Source organism: Alexandromys fortis, unplaced genomic scaffold (genome assembly GCF_014885135.2).
Source record: "Alexandromys fortis isolate MF-2015 unplaced genomic scaffold, M_Fortis_MF-2015_v1.1 scaffold_23, whole genome shotgun sequence".
Lineage (NCBI taxonomy): Eukaryota > Metazoa > Chordata > Mammalia > Rodentia > Cricetidae > Alexandromys > Alexandromys fortis.
The window spans coordinates 6,898,574-6,924,019 of NW_026067907.1; the positions used below are offsets into that span (position 1 = coordinate 6,898,574).

The 25,446-nt window shown below is 45.7% G+C and overlaps 1 protein-coding gene across 3 annotated transcripts in view; it reads left to right on the top strand.

The window, feature by feature from the left end:
- Positions 1-25,446, top strand: part of Fndc1 (fibronectin type III domain containing 1) — a 79,824-nt gene that overhangs the window by 31,136 nt on the left and 23,242 nt on the right. For 2 of the 3 annotated variants that reach the window (XM_050135843.1, XM_050135844.1), the window contains 10 exons: positions 1,495-1,701; positions 2,709-2,807; positions 5,003-5,120; positions 7,389-7,576; positions 8,438-8,545; positions 11,603-11,791; positions 13,375-15,780; positions 17,567-17,667; positions 20,701-20,812; positions 21,688-22,155. In XM_050135843.1, the coding sequence (XP_049991800.1) occupies positions 1,495-1,701; positions 2,709-2,807; positions 5,003-5,120; positions 7,389-7,576; positions 8,438-8,545; positions 11,603-11,791; positions 13,375-15,780; positions 17,567-17,667; positions 20,701-20,812; positions 21,688-22,155 (3,996 nt within the window). The remainder of the gene's footprint in view (positions 1-1,494; positions 1,702-2,708; positions 2,808-5,002; positions 5,121-7,388; positions 7,577-8,437; positions 8,546-11,602; positions 11,792-13,374; positions 15,781-17,566; positions 17,668-20,700; positions 20,813-21,687; positions 22,156-25,446) is intronic. The other variant, XM_050135842.1, reaches the window with a different exon arrangement.

Below are 25,446 nucleotides of genomic sequence, written 5' to 3' on the forward strand. Positions count from 1 at the left end.
TGATCGGCACTAGCACATTGGCGCTCCAGGATGCACGCCACAGCCAACAAACGTGTGTGGTCTTGACGAAGCTCCCTGCTCTGGGAACTCCATTCTCTCCCCTTCGTTGATCCCATCACTACAGAATTCAAGGGTCTTTGCTCATCACTGGTTGGCATTCTGCTGATGAGTGCAGGGGTTTCCGGATGAGAATCTATTCAGAGACGAAACCAGCAGCTACCCGAAAGGACAGACTCGTCCAGGGGACACCAGGTCTCCCTCAAGTCGTTGACTGGAGAGGACTCAGGGATAAAAAACAAGTGCAGGCTGGGAGTGTCGGACCTACACGGCAGAAAGTGCCTCTCCTGGGCTTATTGGATCATCCTGTTGAATTACAAAAAGTTTAACCTTTTGTATATTGGGGAAAAGTTCTGTTACAACTTATATGCCATTCTCAGATGCCTTTAAGGAGAAGTATCCAGTGGCTCGTTAAGCTACTTCAGGCACCCACAAAGGCGTGGTCCTTTGCTTATGTGAATAACATTGGAGACAGTCATTTCAGAGTAGCTGCCAGACATGGCTGCCCATGTGTGTGGATGAAGCTGACGCTAACCATGGCATTAGTTTTCGGATGGCATCTGAGCTTGGAGTTTCTAGTCTAATAGAATTAGTGTGAATGGGGGCTGTAGTTAATATAGATGACAAAGAAAGGAGGGTTGGAAACAATTGTCTTATACGATTAGAGAGGTGCTTTTTTTGCTTAGCAGCATCCACAAATGAGGGCCTGAAGGCTAAAAATGGGCAAACATTGTGGTCACATGATCCACAAACCCTGGTCCCTCAACACACCAGTTCTTAATGCAGATACAAAACTCCAAACACTGGCTGGTGTCCCCAGGTCACACTACTCTGAGAAAGTTAACAATGGGAACATTTCACGTCAGTTCACGATTTTCGGAAGCTGATTTGTTAATAAGAAAGCCAGAGACCCTGGGGATAGCTGCAATGGTGGGGCATAGCCAAGATTTGACATGAGGCAGGGCTTACACGGGGGTAGGACTAGAGACTCCAGTGAAATCAGTTAGTTTAGTTTGTTAAAGCAAGGAAAATCATCTTTCAACACGGCTGAGCAAAAGCCTCCTGGAGGCCAGTTATAAACAGCAGCTAATTAAGGACTCTCCGCTATATTTTAATATCTACCGTTAGCTCTCACCGATGAGTAGATAGCCTGTCTGGCTGTAAGGGGGTGAAAGAGAGCAGATGAAAAAGGACATCATAAAGCCTCCAAGGTCTGTGGCTGGCAGCCCTGCCACATGGAATGTTTTCATTTTAACTTCAGGAGACCTCTTGGCAAGAAACAGAAGCCTGTGAACTTAACAGAACAGGTCACCCAAGATGAGTGTCTAAGCTCAGCTATTAATTGATAGATTCAGTGTGTGCAGAGATTTCACATACATGATATGAACTCCATGTGGTGCATCATTTAATTGCTTCTATGTCGTGTCTTTTTTTAAGAAAAGGAAGTGCCCAACAAGCCCGTGCGCATGCGTGTCCGAGCCTCAGACGACAGGCTGTCCGTTGCGTGGAAGGCGCCACGCCTGTCTGGAGCCAAGAGTCCACGCAGATCTCGGGGTTTCCTTCTGGGCTATGGGGAAAGCGGCCGGAAGATGAATTATGTCCCACTGACCAGAGATGAGCGATCACACGAAATCAAAAAGCTCGGTGAGTTTGAAATTCCAATGCTTCCATCTCCAGTACTTAGAAGCTCGTTCGAGGCAGAACGCTGTCTTAGTTCTCCCAGCTGTGATGATTACCCCAGGTGTTAGTTACTTTTCCGCTTGCTGTGACAAGATGCTCCACCAAGGAAACTTTAGGCAGGAAGGGGTTCCTTTGGCTCACAGTTGAGGGACTGGAACCCAACACAGAGGAGAAGGCATGGTGGCAGGAGAATGTAGCTGGGACTTCTCCAATCATGGCAGAACAAGAAGCAGAGAGAACAGGAAGTAGGAACCAGCTACAAAACCTGTAAGACTCACCTCTGGTGACACACTTTCGCCAGCAAGCCTCACCCTGTGAAGTTTCCGCCACCTTCTGAGACAGTGTCAGCAACTTGGGGCCAAGTGTTGAAACTCATAAATCCATGGGGACATTTCTCATTCAAACCACATCTCTTTGTCCCATCCTGTCTTGGCCTCCGTCATATTAACCTTAATCAGTGGAAGGACCTCTCTTCTTCTAAGTTATTTCGACACACAGATGCCTTGAGCCAGGCCCCTTTGGAGAGGTGAGATGTGTGGAGAGGGACAATATGATTTTGTTATCAACACGTTGCTCTTTGCAGCTTTTTCTTCAACTCCTGAGACCCTGAACCCTGAGTCCCACTGAGAGTGAGCACTAGGACAACTGAGTAGACCTGCCAGGCAGGCTTCACTCCTTTCTTTTGGGCAATAGTAGCCTTAGCTGTGAAGTGCTGGTGGGCACATTTGCGGGCAGCAGGAGATACTGTGTGGTCCGTCTTAATAGGTCATTACCTTTATTAGCAAACTAGAGGGGGACACCATGTCCTGAGAAGATGCTGTAGCCCCCAAGACTGCTGCAAAATGGAGGAATTGCCAATGACCCTGTCACTTTTGCCCTTGCAAGTTGGGGCAGGGGAGGGGAAGCTCTTAGGGCAGAGAGGGTCCTGGGGAATGAGGGCACTGTCCCATGTCCTGCTCTTTGGTCCACAGCCTCTGAGTCGGTGTATGTGGTCTCCCTGCAGTCCACCAACTCCCAGGGGCAGAGTCAGCCTGTCTATAGGGCTGCCCTCACGAAACGGAAGAATTCAGGTATGTTCCCAGGGATGCAATTGGTGAAGCCATGGTCTGGGGTGTTCCACATGTGCTGGCTGTGATGGGGTGATGGGTGTTCCCCATGGTGCTAGCTGTGTTGGGATGATGGGGTTGGTGACTTTCAAGGGAACTGAAGGGAACTATAGGGCAGAGTGTCAGAGGTACGAACACGTTTCTTTCATGCGTAGAGATAGGAGAATTCTTTGGATAAAGCCTGTTTCACTGCTAATTGCAGATAGCTTAGCAGTACAGTTGCTTTGCAGTGCTAGGGGGAGTGAGGCATCGTGCCATGGAAAGACACAGCCTTGTGCATCTGTAATTGTCCCTAGCGAGACACTGAACCCAGCAGGAGAAAGCACAGGTGTGCTGGAGCAGCATGGAGGCGCACACACCACCCACCGTAGCTCACTCTATGTAGATGCAATGGCATTGAGAGTGGTATGAAAATACATAATTGTGGGTTCACTGATATCTCAGTCATTGTGCACTTATTGAAGTATATTTTTCTCACACCCATTGGTGGGTATTTGTTAGATCACTCATAATATTAGCCAATCACACACCTTTTCTGGCCATGAACCTCAGTTAAGGTGCTCTAGGTCCTTTCTGCTGCCGCGATAAACACCATGACCGGAAGCAGCTCAGGAGAGGAAAGGGTTAATGTCCTATTACCCTTTCGGGTGACAGCCATCCCTTGAGGGAAGTCAGGGCAAACACCTAAGCCAGGCCTGAAGCAGAAGCCCTGCTGTGCTTCTGGCCCACCTGCTGGCTCAAGCTCAGCTAGATTTCTTCTACAGCCCAGGCCCGCCTCCCTGGGATGGGTCCTAGTTGGTCTTCCCACACCAGATAATCTCTTATCGACAAGGTCTTCCCACATCAAGATAATCTCTTATCGACAAGGCCCCAGGCCAATCTCATCAGGGCTGTTCTTCAGCTGAGGCTCTCTCTTCCTGACTCTAGCTGGTGTCAGGTTGCCAAAAGCTAAACAGGATAGGAGGAAACCCCAGCAGGGTCTCAGTGTGAAATGGAACTTGCTATGGTTTTCCATGCTGCATAGGGATGTCCCACCTAGATCCTGGTTCATTTGTATCATTCAAAGATTACTACATAGAGCTTGGGTGGCTTTTCTAACAGTCTGTTCCAACTTTCCTCACTTAGGTCAAATATGTATTCTTTTGAAATTAAATGACCCATATACAGAAAACCAAAACATAAGAGAGTTACAAGCAAAGCTGAGGACACCTTGTGGGTCTTAGTTAGTTACAGACCAGAGTAAGACGGTGAACTTTGTTACTACATTTTTGATGACAAAAATAAATGACAGCAAGAAATTGACAAACTTACCTCTATCTCATATCTGAATATAACATTTAATCAGCCTTGCAACCACATACTCCAAAATGTGAAGAACATTGATTCCCATGAAATTCATAACCGTTGTTTAAAGCAGAATCTTTACTTCACATCCCGATCTCTAAGGAATAGCAATGTGAACTCAACCCCCCACATTGCCTCATGAAGGTTTTATTTTTCTAAGAAATTTGCAGCATGTAACGAGCAAACTCATAGTTTCTTGCAGCGTTTTCTAAGAAGGGGTAGCAGCTCCTTTGCACTCCTCTGATGCTGCTTGGCTCAGTTAGCTTTTACAGTGAACTCCTTACTTCCTAGAGAATGGTTAAGAAAAGTGGAGATCTCCCTCATTTTAGCTGGTGTTTCTATTGTTGTGGAGAGACACCTTGACCACAGCGACTTATATGAAGGAAAACAGTCAGCTGGGGTGGTGGATGAGAGTTCAGAGGTTCAACCCACTATCATCATGGTGTGACGCGGTGCTGGAGAAGCACTGAGAGGCCTACATCTTGCAGGCAACAGGAAGCAGACTCAGTGTCACACCGAGTGAAGCTTGAGCAAAACAGACCTCAAAGCCCTCCCCACAGTGACACACTTTCTCCACTGAGGTCACACTTACTTCAACAAAGTTACACCTCCTAATAGTGCCACTTCCTTCGGGGGCAAAGTTTCTTTTGACCTCTCTCCCCCAATACAGACAGAGTGATCTCTTATCTTTCTGCTCATCTCGTTTGACCTGAATTAAGAACAAGCAACTAAAAGTTAGGCATGGCTTGGCCTGAGGAAGTCAGTAGAGAACCTATGGTAAGAGGAGCCGTTTTGTGTGCCCACTGTCATTCCAGAGGACAGTGAGCTGGATGTACCTGAAGATATCAGTGTCCGGGTCATGTCATCTCAGTCCGTACTCGTAGCCTGGGTGGACCCTCTTGTGGAGAAACAGAAGAGAGTTGTCGCATCAAGGTACATACGCTTATTTCTTATCTTTATGTATGAGGAACACAGCTTCTCTGGACTTCATTCAGTAATTTTCTTTTTTAGCTTTGTAAAGATTTATTTATTTTACTTCTTGTGCATCAGTGTTTTGCTTGCATGTATGCATGTGGACTCGTGTACCATGTGCACGATTGGTGTCTACAGAGTAGAAGAGGGCATCGGATATCCTGCAACTGGAGTTATAGATGCTTGTGAGCCGCCATTGCAGGTGCTGGGAACCAAACCTGGATCCTGTGGAAGAGCCCAGTGCTTTTAACCACAGACCCATCTCTCCATCCTGATTTAATTTTCTTGCCTGTGTGGGTGCCAACCCCTCTTTTTTACTGAATGTTCCAGGACTCTGTGGCAAGCTGTTTCCTGCAAATCAAATAGGCCCTGGGAGTGTAATTCATGGAACAGGAATTCACATCTCTCAGGCTCCATTTTGTCTTTGTGGAAATTTCCTATGCTTGTTGTTCCCTGGCCTCAGTTTCCCTCTGTGCAGTGTTCACAGTGAGAGGAGTCTTCTTGAAGAGTCAAGGCAGGATGGATTTTTATGTAGAGTGGTAGATGCTTGTTGAATGGTGCACACGTGGCTTCTCTGTAGACATTCGCTGACCTCTGAAGTATGTCATGTCCTGCTTGCTGTGTGTAACAAAGAGTACCTTTTCTTAGCTCATGATGTTGTGCTGGTCTGTCTTTTATACCCATCTGTAGTAGCCACAGACAAAACAACTTTATCAAGTTAGAATCATCTTTATATGAGTTTCATGGTTTTCCAAACTGCAGAGAAATTCCACGAATATGAGTAAAAAATTTTTTCTATGTTCTAAGACTTGATAGTTTGTACAACCAAGAAAAAGCCAAAGATTTGTAGCCTGATTACTATGTACTGAGTTTCAAACCTGTCTACAGCAGGAAAGTGGGACATACTTTGAAATATAAGAAATACAATGGTCAGATTATGAATGTGTATATACTATGATCCCTAGTAGGTACAGGATAGGCTTGACTGTCTGCTGGCGGAATGATGCCTGTTGAGGTGCTCAGAGCAGTCACTGTGCTTCTCTGTCAGTATACTCTCCCCCAACAGGAAGCATTCATAATTACCCCTGGGCTTTGGTTTCCAATGCCTTGTTGAAAACCAGAGGAAACTAGAACTCTCCTCAGAAGGAATGCTTTAACCATTGCTGTGCTGTGTCTTCAGCTGATGCCTTCTCCTGCCATCTACACATAACTGATAACACTTGTATGCACACACATGTACCTGTGCATGCAGAAGCCAGATGTCAACATCGGTTGCTGTTCCTCAGGTGTCTTCTGTCTTTTTTATTTATGATCTTGATAGAGACTCTCTCAGTGGCCTGAAGTTTGCCAAGTAGGCTAGGCTGGCTGGCCAGCAAGTCCTGGGGCAACCCTGTCTGGTATTATAAGCATGTACCCCCATGCCTGGTTTTTTCCTTCATGGTTTTTTGTGAATAAGACTCTGGTCCTTACACTTGCCTTGCAAACACTTTACCAACTGAACTCTCTTGCTCCCTGAACAGAACATTTTTAATGCCTCAAAGGCTTTCTAATGAGAAGGCATGAAGGAAAGCTTGATTAAAAGACGTCCAGGCTTCAGAGTTTGCTGTCCTGAGAGTGTTGTAGATGTATGCTGTCTGGGCTTTCTGAGAATCAGTACATTGGGTGTTTCTCCCTCTGCAGATCATACTGGGCCTCTCTAAGCCACATTGTCCTGCTCCATTTCACAGCAGCCAGTCTATTCAAGACCACGTGTTCCCTGTTCTGAGTCTGTAGAACATGCCCAAATGAGCATGAAATGAGGGTTTTTGTGTGTGCATTCGTGTGTGTGTGTGTGTGTGTGTGTGTGTGTGTGTGTGTGTCTGGCTACCTGGAGTCAGTTCCAGTTCTTGGGACTGTCTCATTCTTCAGGCAATGTGCACACACACACCACTGTCTGCCTCCCTTTACCCCTTCCTTTTGTCTTCTCTGCTTGGTCTTTGGAACACCAGGACATTTTCAGTCTTGGACAGCAATACACTCTATGTTTCTTGGCCTGTTTTACACTTCTTTCCAGGGACCCTGTCTGCAGATTCTGAGAGCCAATGACACAGTCAAAGCTTAGATTTTCCTCCTCACATCTCCCCGCTCACCTTCCAAAAGTCACCAGGGAGAAACAAGCAGCAAGGAATCTGGAATTCAGCTTCAAAGACTCTGGCCCCCACGAGGATTGTTGATTGTGTTTTCTCATAGACAGTACACCGTGCGCTACCGTGAGAAGGGGGAGTCGGCCAGGTGGGATTACAAGCAAGTGTCTAACAGGCGTGTACTGGTGGACAACCTGATCCCAGACACGGTGTATGAATTCGCAGTCCGGATTTCACAAGGTGAACGAGACGGCAAGTGGAGCGCCTCCATCTTCCAGAGAACGCCGGAATCTGGTTTGTGTCTGAAATGGCCTTGGGCTTTCTACTGGGGACCACTGGTAACTGAGAAGTCAGGGTGACACAGGGTAGCGCCGGCCATGTTTAAAGTCTCACTAACTAAAATCTTACTAGTAGAGTTTGTATTAGAGTTAGAGTTTGGGTTCAGAACTATTAAATTAAAAGGGAAAGAGAGAAATGGAAGAGGTTAAGGAACAGTTTGTGTTGGACCTATCCTTTGTACTGTAGTAGCCCATTTCTGCCAAAATGTTCTTATGCCGTGTCAAACCTACCAAGTTCCAGGATGTAGCATACACAAATTGCTGTTGTGGCCACGGCTGTCCCTGGGTGGCCTAGCTTTTGATATATGCTCTTCCTGAGGTTGGGGTTATATTTGAATTTAGGGAACTTCTTTTCTGTAGCCAATATTACTCAATAACAGCCAGAACTACATCTTTAAAAGCTGTAGGAGGCTGGATATGGCAGCATGACTTTTATCCCAGCACTTGGGACACAGAAGCGGTGGGTCTATGTGAATCCAAGGCTAGCCTGGTCTACTTATCGAGTTCCAGACCAGCTAGGGTAACAGTGAGTCCCTGTCAGAAAGACAAAAGTTGCACCGAAAGGATGTTAGAGATTTTGCAGTTCTGATTCTATGATATTGAGCCAGAAGAGAAAATTGGAATTTCTAAAAGCCTGTTTCTAAACTCGCTGCATGAGTTGGAGGAAGTGACATTAAGTCACTTTCCAGAAAGCTAGTATAGAGCCATCACTTGTGTGTCATCTATTTAGTAGATAGTGTGGGAGGGGCCTGTCTCTACCTCCACTTGGAGGGTCCACGAGAGCCCTGTGACATCTTTGTTTTCTGCCATCCTCTAGCTCCCACCACTGCCCCAGAGAACCTGAATGTCTGGCCAGTCAGTGGCAAGCCCACGGTTGTCACCGTGTCCTGGGACGCACTGCCAGAGACCGAGGGGAAAGTGAAAGGTAGCTGTCTCCTCCTTACCCGCTACTGTTCTTCCTGAGCAACGCTACTCTGGTGACTGACAGAAACTAGACAGGCACCTGGTACCGTGAGATGCTAACCCAGGGGACACGGAGGCTTCCTGAGCTGTACGTGATCCCCTGCCAGCTATTCTTGTGATCTTCCTGCAGGCGGGATCTTTAGGCTAGTCACCCCGGAGACATTTTTAACTGAACTATGTGTTGTCATAGCCTTTATACCCTGCGCTAAATCTAGAGCTTTCCCTTGTGCCTGCGAGATCCTGAAAGGAGAAGCTGGCAGGGGTCTGCTGGGACCATAAAGGTCTTTAATGACACAGTAAATACTTTTAATGGGGCTGAAAACCTTAAGTTATAACTTCCAGAAAGTGGATTTGTTCCCTAAATTTCAGCCTGCATTGGTTTATTTGGGTCAAGGAAAGGATGAAAATAATTGAGAAAAAGATTATCAGAGCCTTAAAAGGATAAAAGGAGAAAGATATGTGTACAGCTGGTGAAGCTGCAAAGTAGTCTGTTGGGACTGCTAAGAAAACAATGGAAAAGGTTCAGAAATCTGGAGACATTTTAAAGACTCACGCTGGATTTTGCCTGGCTTTGCTGACAAGTGCACCTCACAGTAGGAAGGATGGAACCTCTATTAGAGAAAGGAATCTTTCTATTGTTACAAGGTTAGGGTTTCTGTTGCTGTGAGGAGACACCATGACCACAGGAACTTGTATAAAGGAAAACATTTAATTGGGGTGACATTCAGTTCATTATCATCGTGGTGGAACACGGTGGTGTGCGGGCAGGCATGGTGCTGGAGAGGGACCCGAGAGCTCTACATCTTGCACAGGCAACAGGAAGTGAACTGAGACACTGGATGGTATCTTGAGCATAGAAGACCTCACAGCCCACCCACAGTGACACATTTCCTCCAATAAGGACACACCTCCTAATAGTGCCACTCCCTATGAGATTATGGGGGCCAATTACATTCAAAATACCACATTAGGTTTGGTTTGCAAATTTAAATCTTGTACCAACAAAAGCTCTGAGGAGTTTGTTCAGGCTTAGAGAAACACAGAAAACCATGACCAGTCTCCTTTGAGAATTTCCCGAAGGAAACTATTGAATGGTTCATTTTTTTTTTCATTGAACCGTAAGATGATGTGGCTCACATGTCATGTGACTTTATTAGAACAATGTGTCTCCAGGAAGATGATTGGCATGACTCTCCTATACTTCTTTTCTTTTCACTTTTTAGAAAAATGGATTTTTTTCTTCAAAAGATGTTTGTCTCCATGTGCCACAGGAACAAATGAAACAAATATATATTTAACTGGCCAATTTAAGTCATGATTTTTATGAAAACATAAACCCTGGCTCCCTGTGTCTAAGGACTGCGAGGCTGGAAATGCTTCTAAAAAGGAAGTAAAGACAACTTTTTGGCTAATTAGATTTTCAGATTTTGACAACAGTAGTTACTGCTCATCTAGTGAATTTATTTTCATAATACAGACTCATTCTTTTTCTGTCTCACATCTTAGTATATATCACAACCAATGCCGAAGGAAACCACAGGTCGCCAGAAATGAGAGCTACTGAGTTCTTACAGATGGAAGAGATTTATGTATCTTAACCCTGATTAGTTTCCATATGGGTATAATTGTGAGATTAAAATTCATGATAAATTGGGGATATTTTCTGTGTCTGGGAAACATAAAACGTAGTAAGAGAGTACACATTTTGATATGGCTAGGAGTTTTTCTAGATGTACCTAATCCATTAAGGAATCTAATTGTAAGGTTTTGTAGGACGGGAGCTCACCCACTTCTTACTTTTTGTGATTATAAATGACAAGTTCTATGAGAAAAGAGTGCTGTGTTCCCCAGACAGATGGTGCAAAGACTTTCCTAGGTGAAAATATTCTATATTCAGTGCACTGTGAAAAGCTGAGGCCTTAGAGGAAGGGGAAAGATTCCCTAAACTCATGTAATTGCGTGGTTTTTCTGGGATCCAAAGAATTTTTTTCTGAGGTCATGCTCATAATAGCTTGGTAAGTTATTGGAATCTTAAATTTGTTGAGAGAATAGGCAAGGGCAATTCTTTGTTGAACGTTAAAATGACACTATGAACTATGCATTTGTCTTTATTGTTGCATATATATATGTGTGTGTGTGTGTGTGTACATGTTTCTAAATATATAGATACAACCTGCCCAACCCAGCTAATGTTATTTGTATACACATAATTTCAGGGCTGACGCTTGAGAGGGGTAGGAGGGGGAAGAGGCAAAATGGTGTAATTACATTTTCATTTCAAAAAATATAATAAAGAAGCTTAAATATAAATAAATATTAACAAAATTCAGATGTAATAAAAGAAGCAGTTCCTCATACTGAACTGTTTGTGGTTGCTAAACTGCAAGGGCATTCTGTGCTTATAGACAAGCCAATAAAAATGGAAATGTTAGGAACCACACCGCTCTATCAGTGACTTTCCTTCGCAGTTTCAAATACTATGAAGTATTCTCAGCAGCACAGAGTGAATAAGAACTTTTATAATTCTTACAAGAATGAAATTTTACACCAGATATGGAATTTTTTTCTGAGTTAATATACTAAGAGTCACTCAACGTGGTAAATGAAAGCTGATGTGAGGAGTTATTCAGAACCAGTTTCTGGAAGTCGGTGCTTTTGGGGTCCCTTGGTTTCTTATGCTGGGGTATGCTGACGGCGCTATAGAAAGTTTGTAAGTAAATGGAACCCCCAAACTAGTGTATGTATATATATATATGTATATGTATAGACAACTGCCCCTACCTCGTGTGCTTCATTTGCTTAAGCTAGCAAGTTGCCCACCTGTGACTTCCGGGGACGCTAATGAGTGTGAGCTTGCCTTGCACCCCGTTCTTCCACTGCAGCTGCTGACCAGGTGGTCATCGCCAGGGTGTTAGCTTCAGCCATGTGTGCTCTAACTCATTCTGCCTCCACGGTCCGTCTGCTGGATGCAGGGCTGTTTTCATTTTCTTCCTTCCAACCGTCTGCCAAATCATTTCAGAATACATTCTTTCATATGCCCCGGCTCTCAAACCATTTGGAGCAAAGTCCCTCACCTTCTCTGGACACACCACTTCTGCCCTGATGGACGGTCTGCAGCCTGGGGAACGCTATCTGTTCAAAATCCGGGCCACAAACAGGAGAGGCCCGGGGCCAAACTCCAAAGCCTTCATTGTCACTATACCAACAAGTAAGCATTGTGTGTTCGCGCTTTTCCTCTCTCCTCATTCCTGTTGTTTGTTTTGTGTTACTTTGAATCATGCTTTTGGGTTTAGATGTGCTCAGTTGATTTTTCAGGGGTGAGTTTGCACAGCTGTTCCTAAAGTGCTCTGTAGTCCCCTTTGAAATCAATCTTTCCAAAGACTAAAATGTTACTACTGATATTAATTTATTGACAGTATTATCAATATATTGATTATATGATTACTTTAGTATTAGTGTTTTACTTGGGGCTTATATTGGGAGGGAAAGAACATGTTTGTAAGCTTAATTTGGCCTTTTAATTGTAGGCCTTATGCTGTATACTTTAAATGGCTCATTTTGTCCTCTAGTATTTTGGGGTGCAACATTTCTCAGAAGACTTCCAATTGCCTGGTTTATCTGATCAGTAATAAAACTAACAAGTTCTCAAAGATCCAGAGATGGGGTGGTCTGCTTGTGGACCAGGCTCCCTTCATTGCTTCTTCTCGGCATTTATTCTGGAAACACATAGCTGTCTCCCCTGTGTGCTGCGAAGCCCCATGGTTTCATGCTGGAAGACACTGAAAAAGCTGCCTGTTCCCTCTAGGTCCCCTGTTGCTGTAGGAACTCCTTCCCAATACAACCTCCCTTCCCTCAGCCTGTTCTTCTCTCAAGACAGAATGAACCACAGGATATGTTTAAGATACTGTTTTGTCGACTCTGGGCTCTAGTTTAAGCCTAATTTTGGATATACAAATGCATCCAATATGAAAGACACGCTAGGTCAGAGAGAAAGCAAGTGAAAGTGTGTTGAGGGGAGACAGAATCCTGGTGGGGCTTCAGAGTGTTCAAGCTTGGAGCTCACTCAAGCCACTTACAAGTTCCATCGGCCATTCTCCTGAAACTGAGTATAGGTTGCTTGACATTAAGAACAGCCATGCTACATTGGCATCATACTGGTACTGAGCTTAAGAAAGCCCTACTTAAGACCTTGTACTTATGAAACCAGTGACTCATAGACATGCCTCAGTGTTTTGGGGTTGGTTCCAACACCCCCAATCATGCCAACTCTGCAGAAGTTCACGTCCTTTTCTCTGAAACAGCAGTGCTTGCATAGAACCCACACACACATTTCCCTGTATGCTCCAAATCACCCCTAGCCTACTTACACAATAATGTAGTGGAAACACGGTGTGGACACTATACTACTTAGGGGGAAATGAGTCTACACACGGTCAGTACAGACACATTTTTTTCCTTAAATGTTTTTGAGGCAAGATTGGCAGAATCTGAGTCTGCAGGATCCATGGATGCGGAGGGCTGACTTTCCACCTAAGCCCTCATTCTAGAATTTCTTCAGATGATACAGTTGAGGCATGCCCTGATTCAATCCACACATAGGATCTAGAACTCTGTTATACAAAGTAAACTAGAACAAGAACAAAAAGAATGTTATAGTTGGGGATGTGCATGTGTCGTGGTCTAAGGAATTAGAAGGGATCAGTTACAATGAGACATGTGGAACTCCTCCACACTGGATGGCAGATGCTCCTAAAGCTCCCCTAACACCCACCATTTAAAAATCTGTTCCAGCCAGTTCCCCAGAGGCCAGTGCACACCAGGATGGAAGGAACATCCGGAAACCTGAGAAACCTCAGCCTTCTCCCTTTACTCCTAAAACTGCAGCTTCTTCAGAACACACTCCCCCAGCCAAAAATGCCATGGATGATCTCCTTGACTTAAAGAACAAAATCCTGGCTAATGGTGTTCCACCTCGGAAAACACAACTTCACTCTAAAATGGGGGAGCTGGATCCCCAGACCACGGACGTCAATGGTGAGGAGGAGCTGGATTCCCTTGAAGATCCTCGTCCATCACGGGTGGAAACCCTAGACCGGAGGCGACCCCTGAGGGTACCAAGTAGATCTGGTCATTGGGTTCCAGCTCCTGGCAGGACTCCAGCAAGGACTGGCCTACCAGTGCTGCCCCGCAAGGAGGGGATGGATAGGCGTGGCTCCTCCCTGGTCCCCCACCCTCATCCAAGGGTTGAATCTTCAGTGACTTCAGTCTCTTCTACCTATACCCAGCTCAGCTCTACAGACAATGATTCCACGAACCAAAATGAGGACGATCAAGAAGTTTCCCCTGACCCTAAAGCTGCTTCTTACCAGACAACTAAGAATCCAGTTGGGTCCAAGCCCACCGCAACCCCTCGCCACCATGTGGCTTCTAACACGCTCAGGGACAAAAGCAGGCTGCTCCCAGGGGCGAAGGCAGAGTCGTCTGCATCAAGGCATGCTCAGTCTTCTACCAGTGAGGAGGATCCCAGTGTTGCGGCCCAACCCCTGGGTCACGGCCCCCTGCACAGAGGCTCCTCTCGACCACACTCCAGATCCCAGCTTTCTAGGGGCTGGAAGGACCGCCAGGATGCCCCTTCCCGCACTGCCGTGCCACCTTCCGGCTCTTCTCGCCCCTTTTCCCTGACAGAAGGCTCAGAGGGAGAGGACACTTCTGATGGTGGAGGAGATGTTGACAGAGATGCAGGGGACACCAGAAGGCAGGCTGAGGTCACTGCTCAGACCCAGCAAACCCGGCCTGCCTTGGGACACTTCAGTTTGACACGGAATAAGCCCTTCTCTGCCCACAGCAGAAATCCAAACAGATTCCCCAGATTCCGGGGACTAAGACTGCAGCCCTCTGGGTCTCCTCAGTCTACCTCAGCTCCGGAAGTCCTCACCAGGTCTCCTTCACAGCCAGCATCTTACACCAGGTCTAATGTCTATGGAGATGGTGAGGATGAAGAGCCACTTCCAGCCACTGTGGTCAACGATCGTACACCTTCCTCGTCCAGGCACCCAGCCTCTGGGGGATGGGACACCCTAAGAAGAGGCCCCCAGAGAGGGGCTAGCTTGTACAGGAAGGATCCCATCCCAGAAAACCCCAAAGCTGCTGGAGCAGATGTACATCCTGGGGGCAAATCCCCTCTGTCCTCCAAGGCACAGGACTTTGAACAGAGAACCAACAAGGACGCCCATCAGACATCCCCAGGGTCTACCAGCCGCCAGTTGCCCCCTGCTCGGCTTCCAGCACCGAGGTCACAGCCCTTCCCTGGGTCCACTGTTCCCAGAAGAATGACACCTGGCCGCAGCTCAGAAGTTTCTAGTTCTCAGAGTAAGAGTGATGAGTCAAGGCGTGACCGGTCACACACAATGAACTCCCATGGGGTGCTCCCCTCGGCTTCCCAGAGTCAGGATGAGGAGTCCCAAAGCAGCTATGAGGAAAACAGCACTGAAATTGAGACTCCAGATTCCCGGACTCTCACTCCCTCGGCTCGTGCCAAGGATGCCACTCCATCCACATTCAGACATGGGCAGGTGGGCTCCCAGACAGGGAACAGCGAGAGCAGCCCTCAGCCCAGCCACACAGGAGCCTCTGTGAGACCCAGCCGGCCTGGCAGCCCCCATCCCCGGGCCCAGGTTCCTGGCAGGGCTGGATTCCAGGCCACACCAGTGAAGATCTCCCCTTCCAAGGGTCCCCTGCCTCCTGAATCTCTGCAGTCAGTCTTTACCGAGGAGGAGGAAGAGGAAGAGGAAAAGGAAGGACTTTTAAAAGGCAAGGAAGACTCTCTGTCCACCTCAAAGTGGCCTTCTTCCTCCTCCCACGGGGGCAATAAATACGCGGACAGAAACTTTGACAAAGACAGGGCTGCGGTTGGGCTGGTTCCCCAGGGAGGGAGCCTTGTGCAGGAGGAGAACGCCATCCCTGGAAGGCGACCACCAGGCAGCCCTTCAATAGCCACACACCCACCTCCACGGTACCAGCCTCGAAACCCTGCTACTGCAAGTCCCATGGCCAGCACCCACTCCTGGCCAAGGTATCCCACCCGTGCCCCTCCCAGCTACACCTCCACAACGCCCATGCTTTCCTTGCGCCAGCGGATGCAGCGACGGTTCCGGACCCCAGTCTCGCGCCACCCACCGAGACCCCTTCTCGCACAAGGTAATTGGTTCTCACTTTTAGCCAACCAACCTTTTATATTTCTTTCTAAAAAGTGCTAAGTGGTTGTTTTAAAGCTTACTTTAATTTGTGTTACTAAGCATCCATGATAACCAAGCAGGCATCATTTCTACTTCTCTGTTCAGTTGTGTGCTGGGGCCTTGGTTGGTTGTACAATGGCCACTGCTTTTAGATGGGTTTGACCCGCAGAGGTCAGAACTGCCTGCTTCAAGTCACATCAGAGATATCTGAGCTCGGACACCGAGAATATTGTCACCCTCCAAACTGCCCCTTCATCTGGGACGATGTGTCATACCCAAATGTTATTTTCAGTTATTCACTTGACAGAAGATATTTAAGGAATCAACAGTAATAATACATGTATGTGTGTGTATATATATGTATGTGTGTATGTATATGTGTGTATGTATGCATATGCATGTGTTTGTGTGTGTGTTTGGGTATGTATGTGTGCATGTGTGTGCTTGTGTGTATATGTGTGTGTTTTGTGCATGTATGTGTGTATGCTTGTGTTTGTGTGTGCTTATATGTGTGTGTGTGTGTACAGGCTTGTCTTCTGTTTGTTTCATCCTTATCTTTTACATGTAAAACTTAACCAAATAAACCCTAGCACAATTTCAAATATCTTCTGTAGGAATTTCTTAGACATTTCTTCACCAAATGGTGTCTACAACCTGCAGAAAGCACATGGTAAAGTTGTCATAGAGTTGGGTCAGGCTAACACACGCCCGGAATTCTGTAACAGACAATGGAACATAGGCAGCTATGAACTAGGGTCCATGTGAACAGGCAGGGCAGGATCCCTGGCATTTGCGTTAAATTTGCATTCTGCTGAACCTTGCACTTCCCTCGTATGTAACTGGAGTTTCTTAGAGCATCTTAAGCAAGTGTGTGGGAATCTGGTGGCATTAGTTATTGATTTATTAAATCATTCATTTGAGACGGTGCCTCAGTCTAGTCCCGACTGGCCTGGCTCTTACGGTGTGGCTCCAGTTCCCTTCAAACTTAAAGCGGTTCTCTTGTTTTATCCCTTGAGTGCTGAGGTGCAGGCATCAATCACCGTGCCTGGCAGCATGTTCATTTGCTTGATGCATTGTCCCGTGTGGGGGTAGCTTTCCTCCTAGGATTGTTGTGACATAGCGCTAGACGTAGAGTTTACCAGTGTCTTGTATGTAAAAGAGCACACTGCATGCTTGCTATACAAGGGAAGGCATGAACTAAGTCTGACCAGCAGTGTTGTCAGAAGCCCTGACTCTTCTCCTGAAGTCAGCCTGGGCCTCAGAGGCTACCAGTTGATAATAAAGGCCACCTCCCCTAGAGGAGCTGGTCAGGAACAACTCATTTAACTTCTCAAGCTGCGCTGCAGAGCCCAGCACGCCAGGACATCACACGATGACTGGGACCTGGGACAGGGGTCAGCTGGAAATAGCTGTCCTGTTGGTTGGTGGTTAAAACTGTTAGAGATCATCCCCACTATTCTCTGCAATTCCACTGCCTTCCCATTGGTGAAAATGAAGCTAGAGCTATTAAGGTCTTAACCTTCATGTACAGAGGTACTTAGGAGGCTATCCTCAGTCCCCCAGCATGGTCAGGATGTCACTTCATTGTCCTGTAGAAATCACAGTGCAAACTTATCTAATACATAGATGCTACTGGTTGAGATTCTATTTTGTGTTTGTTGGAAATGAAGCGTTTGCACTTACAGGTTGATGAAGTCAGTGGTCTAGGAAGGTTGAATTTACTAGGAACTTCTTTCCCCGCTATCTAGGTTATAATGGACGACCAAATGTAGAAGAGAACATACCTCCTGGTAGTGTTGGAAAACCGAACAGACAAAAGATTATCAATGGTCCTCAAGGAACAAAGTGGGTAAGGTAAACTTCTTTACACGCTCAAGGTGTTCTTAAGTGTTGGGAAGAGAAAACCATGGATACTGTGTGCCAGTAAATCAGGCAGTCTGCCCCTCTCTTCCCCCTCCTCTTCCCTTCCCTCTCCTCTCCTCCTTCTCTCTCATCCTCTCCCCTCCTCTCCTCTTTCTTTTCCCCCTCATCTCTCCTTCCCTCTTCCCCTCTCTTCTCCTCCTCTTCCCTCTCCTCTCCTCTCCTCTCCTCTCCTCTCCTCTCCTCTCCTCTCCTCTCCTCTCCTCTCCTCTCCTCTCCTCTCCTCTCCTCTCCTCTCCTCTCCTCTCCTCTCCTCTCCTCTCCTCTCCTCTCCTCTCCCCCCCTCTCCTCCCCTCCCCTCTCCTCTCCTCTCCTCTCCTCTCTCATCCTCTCCTCCTCCTCTTCTCCCCTCCCCTCTCTCCTTCCTTCCCTTCCCTTTCCCTCTCTTATTGATAAATTTTCAGAGTACTCCAGCTGGCCTCAAACTTGAGATCCTCCTGCTCTGCAGCCTCTCTGGCACTGGGACTGCATAGGTGCCACATCCTGTTCTAGAATTTAACAGCTTAAGAAAGATGAAAAGGATAGGTCTCATGTTTAGCAAAGGCGATAGCCACTCCACAGTAGAAATGTTCTCTTTTTTCTTTCCCATCCCTGGTTTTAACTTCCTTAAATATAATTGCTTTCAATGTCTAGAAAGTCTTTGGTGATCAGTGAGGCTTAGCCTTGGAAAACCCCACTCTGGGGTTTTTCCATTTGACTTGATTGACAGGAAGATCAGAGAAATTCATGGTCCTACCGCAGCAGCTACCTGGAACCTAAGAATGGCTTTTCCTACATTCCTCCCTATATTTAATTTTTATTTTTAGTTTAGTATATAATTAGATAGTATATTTATTTTTTGTTAGTTGTCTCAAATTCTTTGTAAAGGAAATAGTAAACCCAAACCGAAAAACTAAACAAGTAGACTGTTTTATCAGTTAATCCCTTGCATCTGACTGTTGTCTGACTGAAACTGAAAATATGTCATAGTGCTTTTCACTAACATGATGAATATGCTAAACTCCTGCCCGGGGCTAAGACAAATGTTTCGGGGATTTTGGGGGTTGAGACAGTGGATAGAAAACAGTATTCAGCAAAGAAAAAAGATTAATTGTAGCTTAAATACAAAACTAAACTGCTAGTTAACTTATTTATATAGATCTAACTTTTTTTAAACTTTGAGTTTGTAGGTGTTTTGTTGAGTATTTAGAGCTTCATCACCATGGCCAATATGTATTTCCCTTGAAACGTTGCAAACAAATAATCCTAGGAGTGCACCCTTTTAATCTTTACTAGTTATTGTGAGATTGCTGTGTAAGTCAATAAACATGTTTGTAAATACATTGTTTGCAGGGAAAACATTTTGAGTTCTAGCTCAAAAGAAGCCTACTGAGTTTATATTGTGAGCATTACTTAACACAGTATAAAGATGAAAGACAACAAAAATAACTTCACACTTCCTTACCTCCTCATTGCAACAAAATCCTGAACTGGGAAAACCTGACTCCTTCTCTTCCTTTTCCTCCTCTTCCTCTCAATTACTGCCACCTTGTAGTACTTGGGGAGCACTTGGATTATGGTCTGAGTAGAGAAATACCTTGAGATGATCATTACTCCACATACCCTGTAACGTATACTCAGATATGGGATGGAGTTGTAAAGTGCTTTTATAATACATGTTATTGTTAAAAGCAAGGATTGACTCTTTTGTTTTATTTTGACATGGCATGTCCTGAAATAAATATCAGTTCAATATGAAAAAAAAAAAAAAAGAAAACAGTATTCAGGGCCTGAAAACCTCACTGTAGAAATCACCAGCCAAGCTTTCTACTTACGATGAAAAGGTTTTAAAAATACATGTACTGAAAGTGTCTGAAAATTTTCACCACAGATGGCCTAAGGATGAGAGCCATGACAATCAAACAGAATTGCTTTATGAATGGTTCTGAATAGGAAAGGTCTTGACACTACCCTGGCCAAAAGCTGAATGGCAATCAGAGCTGATTTTGAAAGGAGGATCTATCACAAATGTCTCGTTTTGCTGTCAGAACAGGACATTTTTGCATTATGGTTATGTAGAGGTGGATTTCAGGTGTTCCTCTGTGGGAGCACTATGGCCTTGTCAGCCCCGTGTGTATCTGAAGGCTCACTAATAGACGGGGATGCCTGTGGGGGCAGGACCACACTGAGGGACTATCAGAAAAGAGCGCGAGATTCTTTCTCAAAGGGAAAACAATAAATTTCCAAGATTCACAATTTCTTAGAGTAAGAAGTTTCTGTATGCTATATTTTATAATATTTCTATAAGTTAAAATTTTTTAATTAAATAATCAAAATCTTATTTCTAACATGACACAATGAAAACATTTCATATTTTTAAGCAACTACTAATATTTATTTATTCATTCATTAAATATAAGGAATATAAGAAAAAGGAAACAAACATTCTTTACTCAAAACTGCTTCTCAGAAGTGACCTCTTGGGGACATTTTGGTGGATACCTTTCCAGAACACATGTCTGACATTTTCAAGCTTATGTATAAAGTAATTGTTTTTTTTACAAAATTATCAGTCCCATTACCTGGATATGCATAAAGCTAGGTCACTATATCCAAGATCTCATATTCCTCTATTGGCTGCTCCTGGGCCGTTATTTATTTAAGTTCATCTGTCAGTTGATGGATTCTGAGGTTGGCTCTTTTTTACGATGTACTAAATGGCTGGAAAATACTTGAAATGTCTTTTGCATATTTGGGAAGCAGAGCAGCTTCTGTTTCATATAGGTAAGCAGCGATACAAGGCAAACAATATGATACAAGATGTGACTGCATCTGACTTTGCAGACACTGCGAATGATAGCAACAAGAGGGCTTCTCTCTCACTTCTTTTCTTCTGTGGATGCTCACATGTCTGTGCCCACAGCTGGAGATGTGAACATTTGGGGATCCCCAGTACCCCTCCATCTGTGTTGTCTTGGTTTAGGTTGTGGACCTGGATCGTGGCTTGGTCTTCAATGCTGAAGGGAGATACCTCCAAGACTCCCACGGCAACCCTCTCCGGGTGAGACTCGGGGGAGATGGTCGCACCATCGTGGGTGAGTGAGCTGCGGGGTAGCTTTTGTCTTCCCCAACCCCTTGTTTCTAATGGTTTCCATGGTCTTATTGCTCTTAGCCGTGTGGGAAGAAGGTCCCCAAATGGGGCCAGAGCTAGCTTTTTTTCTCATGGTTTTAGTCTCCCTGTTTCTTCAGTCTCCCCCTCTGGAAATGTTCTCTAATTTGTTCTTGAACTTGGCCATTTAGAACTCAGGTCAGAAAAGGATAACCCACAGGCTGTACTGCCTGATTGGGAAGACTGTGAGAATAGTTCTTACATTTTAAAATAACTCTTTCCCCTTGCCCCAAAAGAAGAATGTCTGTGGCATATGATAAAATGATATGAAATTCACATTTCGGTGTCCATACACGAAAGCTAACTTGGAATACAGGAACACTTACTTATGTATCATCTAGTTCATCACTTATGTATTGTTTGGGCTTTGTCTGCTGAGTGTTTTGCTCTACAAGGGCTGAGTCGAATAGCTCCACCTGGCCCGGAAAGCTTAAAAGTCTTACTCTCTGGACTTCTGTGGAAATGTTTGCAGTCTCTAGCCTAACCTAACATGTTTTCTCCCCGAGGGATAGAAAGAACAAGCAATGGACCACTTCCCTTAACAGACAGTTTTCTCTGGATGTGGCGCACACCGACTCAAGAGTTTATGTAGTTCTATAGCAGGAACGATGGGCAGTCTCCTAAGCCCATCTCTCTGCAAAGCAACAGATACCACACCTCAGAAACACGCCATTGCTCCTCTGTCTTTTGATGATTAAAGTGTAGGCATGCATACGCTTTGAGAAGATGCTTTCTCATTGTGTTTTCTGTCCCCTGGATTGTTTCACCTTATTGCTTACGTCTTGCTTGGCTTCATTTCAGATCTGGGAGGAACTCCTATGGTGAGTCCCGATGGTCTCCCCCTCTTTGGGCAGGGGAGACATGGCAAACCTCTGGCCAGTGCCCAGGATAAACCCATCCTGAGTCTCGGAGGGAAGCCCCTGGTGGGTTTGGAGGTCATCAGAACAACCACACATCCTCCCACCACCACCATGCCACCAACCACGACGACCACCACTGTGCCTACCACCACAACCCTTCAACCCCAAACCACCACCACCCGTCGGACCACCACCCGCCGGACCACCACCACTACCACGCGCCGCACGACCACCACCAGGCGTCCCACAACTACAATTCGAGCTACCCGGAGGACAACCACCACCACCACCACTCCAGAACCTACCACCCTTTCTCCTACCTGTCCCCCTGGGACCGTGGAACAACAGGACGAAGCCGGCAACCTTATCATGGGCGCAAATGGGATCCCGGAGTGCTACCCCGAGGAAGGTAACCAGCTTTGTTTTAATGTAGAAAGCTTACTCGACAGAGGTGGGTCTCAGAGCCTGCCAGAAAGGGGTGAGTACTGGGCAGAGCGGGTTGGCAGCCCGGCAGAGGCATTTGGAATCCCAGGGCCGTTGTTTGTCAACACTTTTACAGCAGGGTCGTCAGACTCAGGAACTAAGAAGTACAGTGTGAGATGCACTGTGTCACATATACAGTGTATACATGTGTGCGTTTGTTGTTCATCCAAAACCTCAGGGTGTCATTTGTTTATCTGACAGCTGAAACTTAGTGTTATTGGTTTGGGATATGTTTCCTTAGATGCATGCTTCTGTAAGTTGGTGTGTGTGTATGATATATATATATATATATATATATATATATATATATATATATATATAAAGAGAGAGAGAGAGAGAGAGAGAGAGAGAGAGAGAGAGAGATATTTGGTGGTAGGTTGGATCACGTGAGTGATGAGGTCTGACGGGTTCTGACTGTGAGGCCCATTAGATAACAGTCTCCCTGTGAGCTCCAGGAAGTCAACACTGCCTGCGCCGGGCAGTGAAAGTCTCGGTGATCAGCCTTCCCTTTGGAGAACGCCAGTCTCAAGTGATGACTGAGAGGATGGGGTTTCCATTGGAAGACCATACCGCTTCTGCCTTGCCATGGTTGGTTTGTGACCTCTGGTCACTCCTGACGTCTGTCTGTCTTCCCACTGAAGAACCGCAGCTGTGAAGATCCAGGTCACGGCACGTCATCAGCCTCTTCTCAGGCATTCGACGCAGAGGGGACAGACACACACTCTTCCCTAGGGTCAGAAACACACACGTAGCCTGTAAAGCCTGAATTTTTTTTTTAGTCTGATGCAGCGAAGACCCTTCCTCTAGGATGTGTTTTGCAAGCCAGGGATACTCAGAGCGTTGCTGCCTGTGAGGCGCCCTGAGGAATCTGAGCGTGAACACTGTGCTCAGAATGAGGATCTACTCCCAAGGCATTGTTTGCATGGAGAGATGTAAAATTAACGGGAAAACTGGACACATCTTCAAAGTCCACAGTCGGGAGCAAAGAAACACAAACCAAGGGAGAGAGCCACTGGGGAGAGAACTCTTCCGCTGTTCACCCGGTGAGTATACATCTGAATTTCCTCTTTTTAGCATTGTTTATGGGAGGGGTACTGGGTGCACGTGTGCGGAGTCTGTATGTGGAGGTGAGAGTCAGTTCTCTCCTTCCACGGTGTGAGTTCCAGAGACGGAGCTGAGTCGCCAGGCTTGGTGGCAAGTGCCTTTGCCTGCTGACCTGTCTGTCTGGTCCCTGCATTTACCTTTAACGTCTCAGTGTTAAAGTGGCTTCCTCCTTCTGCATACATTAATATGTTTATCTCTGAAAGTGGACGTGTGACTATAGATGATTGCTTAGTAACTGGCTGTAAGAATGACTGCCTAGGATTTGATTTCCATCACTGCTGTTTGGCATTTTACTTTGCCTGCATGTGATTTCATTTACATTGCTCTATCCCAGACTTTAATTTGATGTGAAATCCAGTAGATTTTCTTAGCTTCTGTGCCAACGCTTTTCTTCGCTGATCGCAATGAACAGTGTACATTTTGCTTGTAACCCAAAGACTAATGGACCCCCTCGGCAGCATTTTGAAATCAAGTATAAATTTTACAAAGTTTTGTGGGAAAAAAAACTAAACTTGGTGAGAGTGGCAGATCCCCTGCTGTTTTTAGCGGACTATGTGTTATTTTTAAAAATCCTTCAGTGAGATCTGCTTTCTATACCAGCGGATGCTAAAACTTGCATGCTCTCTTCTTTGCTTTGATGCTAACCATAGTTATTTAATATTTTAATTTAAAATCCTCTCACTGAGATGTGGTTGACATATAAAAAGCTGTGCATGTGAGTCTGAAGAGTTTGGAGGGAAGGCTTGTGCACACATCTGGTCATCAAGACCACAGACATGTTCATCACCCCTCAGAGACCGCCCCCTTATTGTTAGATATAATCTTTTATCTTTTCACCACTGTTTCATGTCTTGGAGCTGCTCTTGTTGTCTGTGTTACTATGCTGGTCCACTGACCTAGCATGCACAGATCATTACTTTCTCAGTTGCTAGCAGTGGGCGCCAATGGCTTACTGTGTACTCGCTTCTGATTTAACATGTCATTTTCAAATATGACCATGAGCCAGACACAGTGCTTGCTTCCCTCTTGGATAGGAACTGAGTTCCAAAGATGGCCGGAGATTTGAAAATAGCAGAGTCAGATGGCTCTAGAAGAACCAGCTCACCACTGTGTCACACACACCTTCTTGTCGACTGAGCACCTTGTAACGGCCTCGGTCAGGAATGCTTTGTGGTCACTGCAATGACACGGAGTGGAGCAGGTCCCAGTCAGGCCCAGCATCGGAGGAAGGAGGCTCTTTCTTGGCTCGCATACAGAACCCACAGAAACACCTGGGTCTCACCCGGGCCCTTGCTTTGCTTTCACCGTCATGTTCCCTTCACATCGTCTCCTTCCCAGTGCTAAGTAACGTTCCATCCTGAACACACGCTCACTCTGGGTACACGGTGGCTCTCGGTACACAGCTACAATCAGTGGGAAGCCATCCTGGCTGCTGGTGCACTCCCCAGCTTAGGAGCCTGAGTGTTTGTTGCTCCATAGTTATGACTTGGAATCTGCACTGCTGGCGGTGAAGAATACCACTGAGGGGCTTTTCCAAACCCCTCTCCCACCTCGCTTCAGCTGACCACTGGACATTCCATTCCGTTCGTAAAGTCCTGGGGTTTGGTTTTTGCTCTCCAGCTTTTTAAGCATCCAAACATTAGAGTCTTGGCTCCCTTGGTGAAATCAGGCCTCCTCCTCTTTTCCTTTGAAAACTGCTCTCAAGAAATGTTCTAGGAATAACCTTGGGCCATTCAGTCATGCCAGCAACTCTGTTATTTATGGATACTTCCTCTATGTTATGAATGCTCTACTTCCCGTAGCCAGAGATGCACAGTGCAAGCTTGTTTCCTTGATACTATTGCATTTATTCCTCTCTTTTTACACATAGACACACACCCTTGCACACATACATATTCATACACACATCCATCCACATACACATGTGAAAACACACCCTTCACACACATACACATTCATACACACACATCCGTGTACATACACACATTCACACATACACACGTGAACACACACATGCACACACATATACATATCCATGCACATGCATCCATGAATACATACACACACATGCACACACACACACACACACAGAATAACTTTTTGTTTTTTAGCT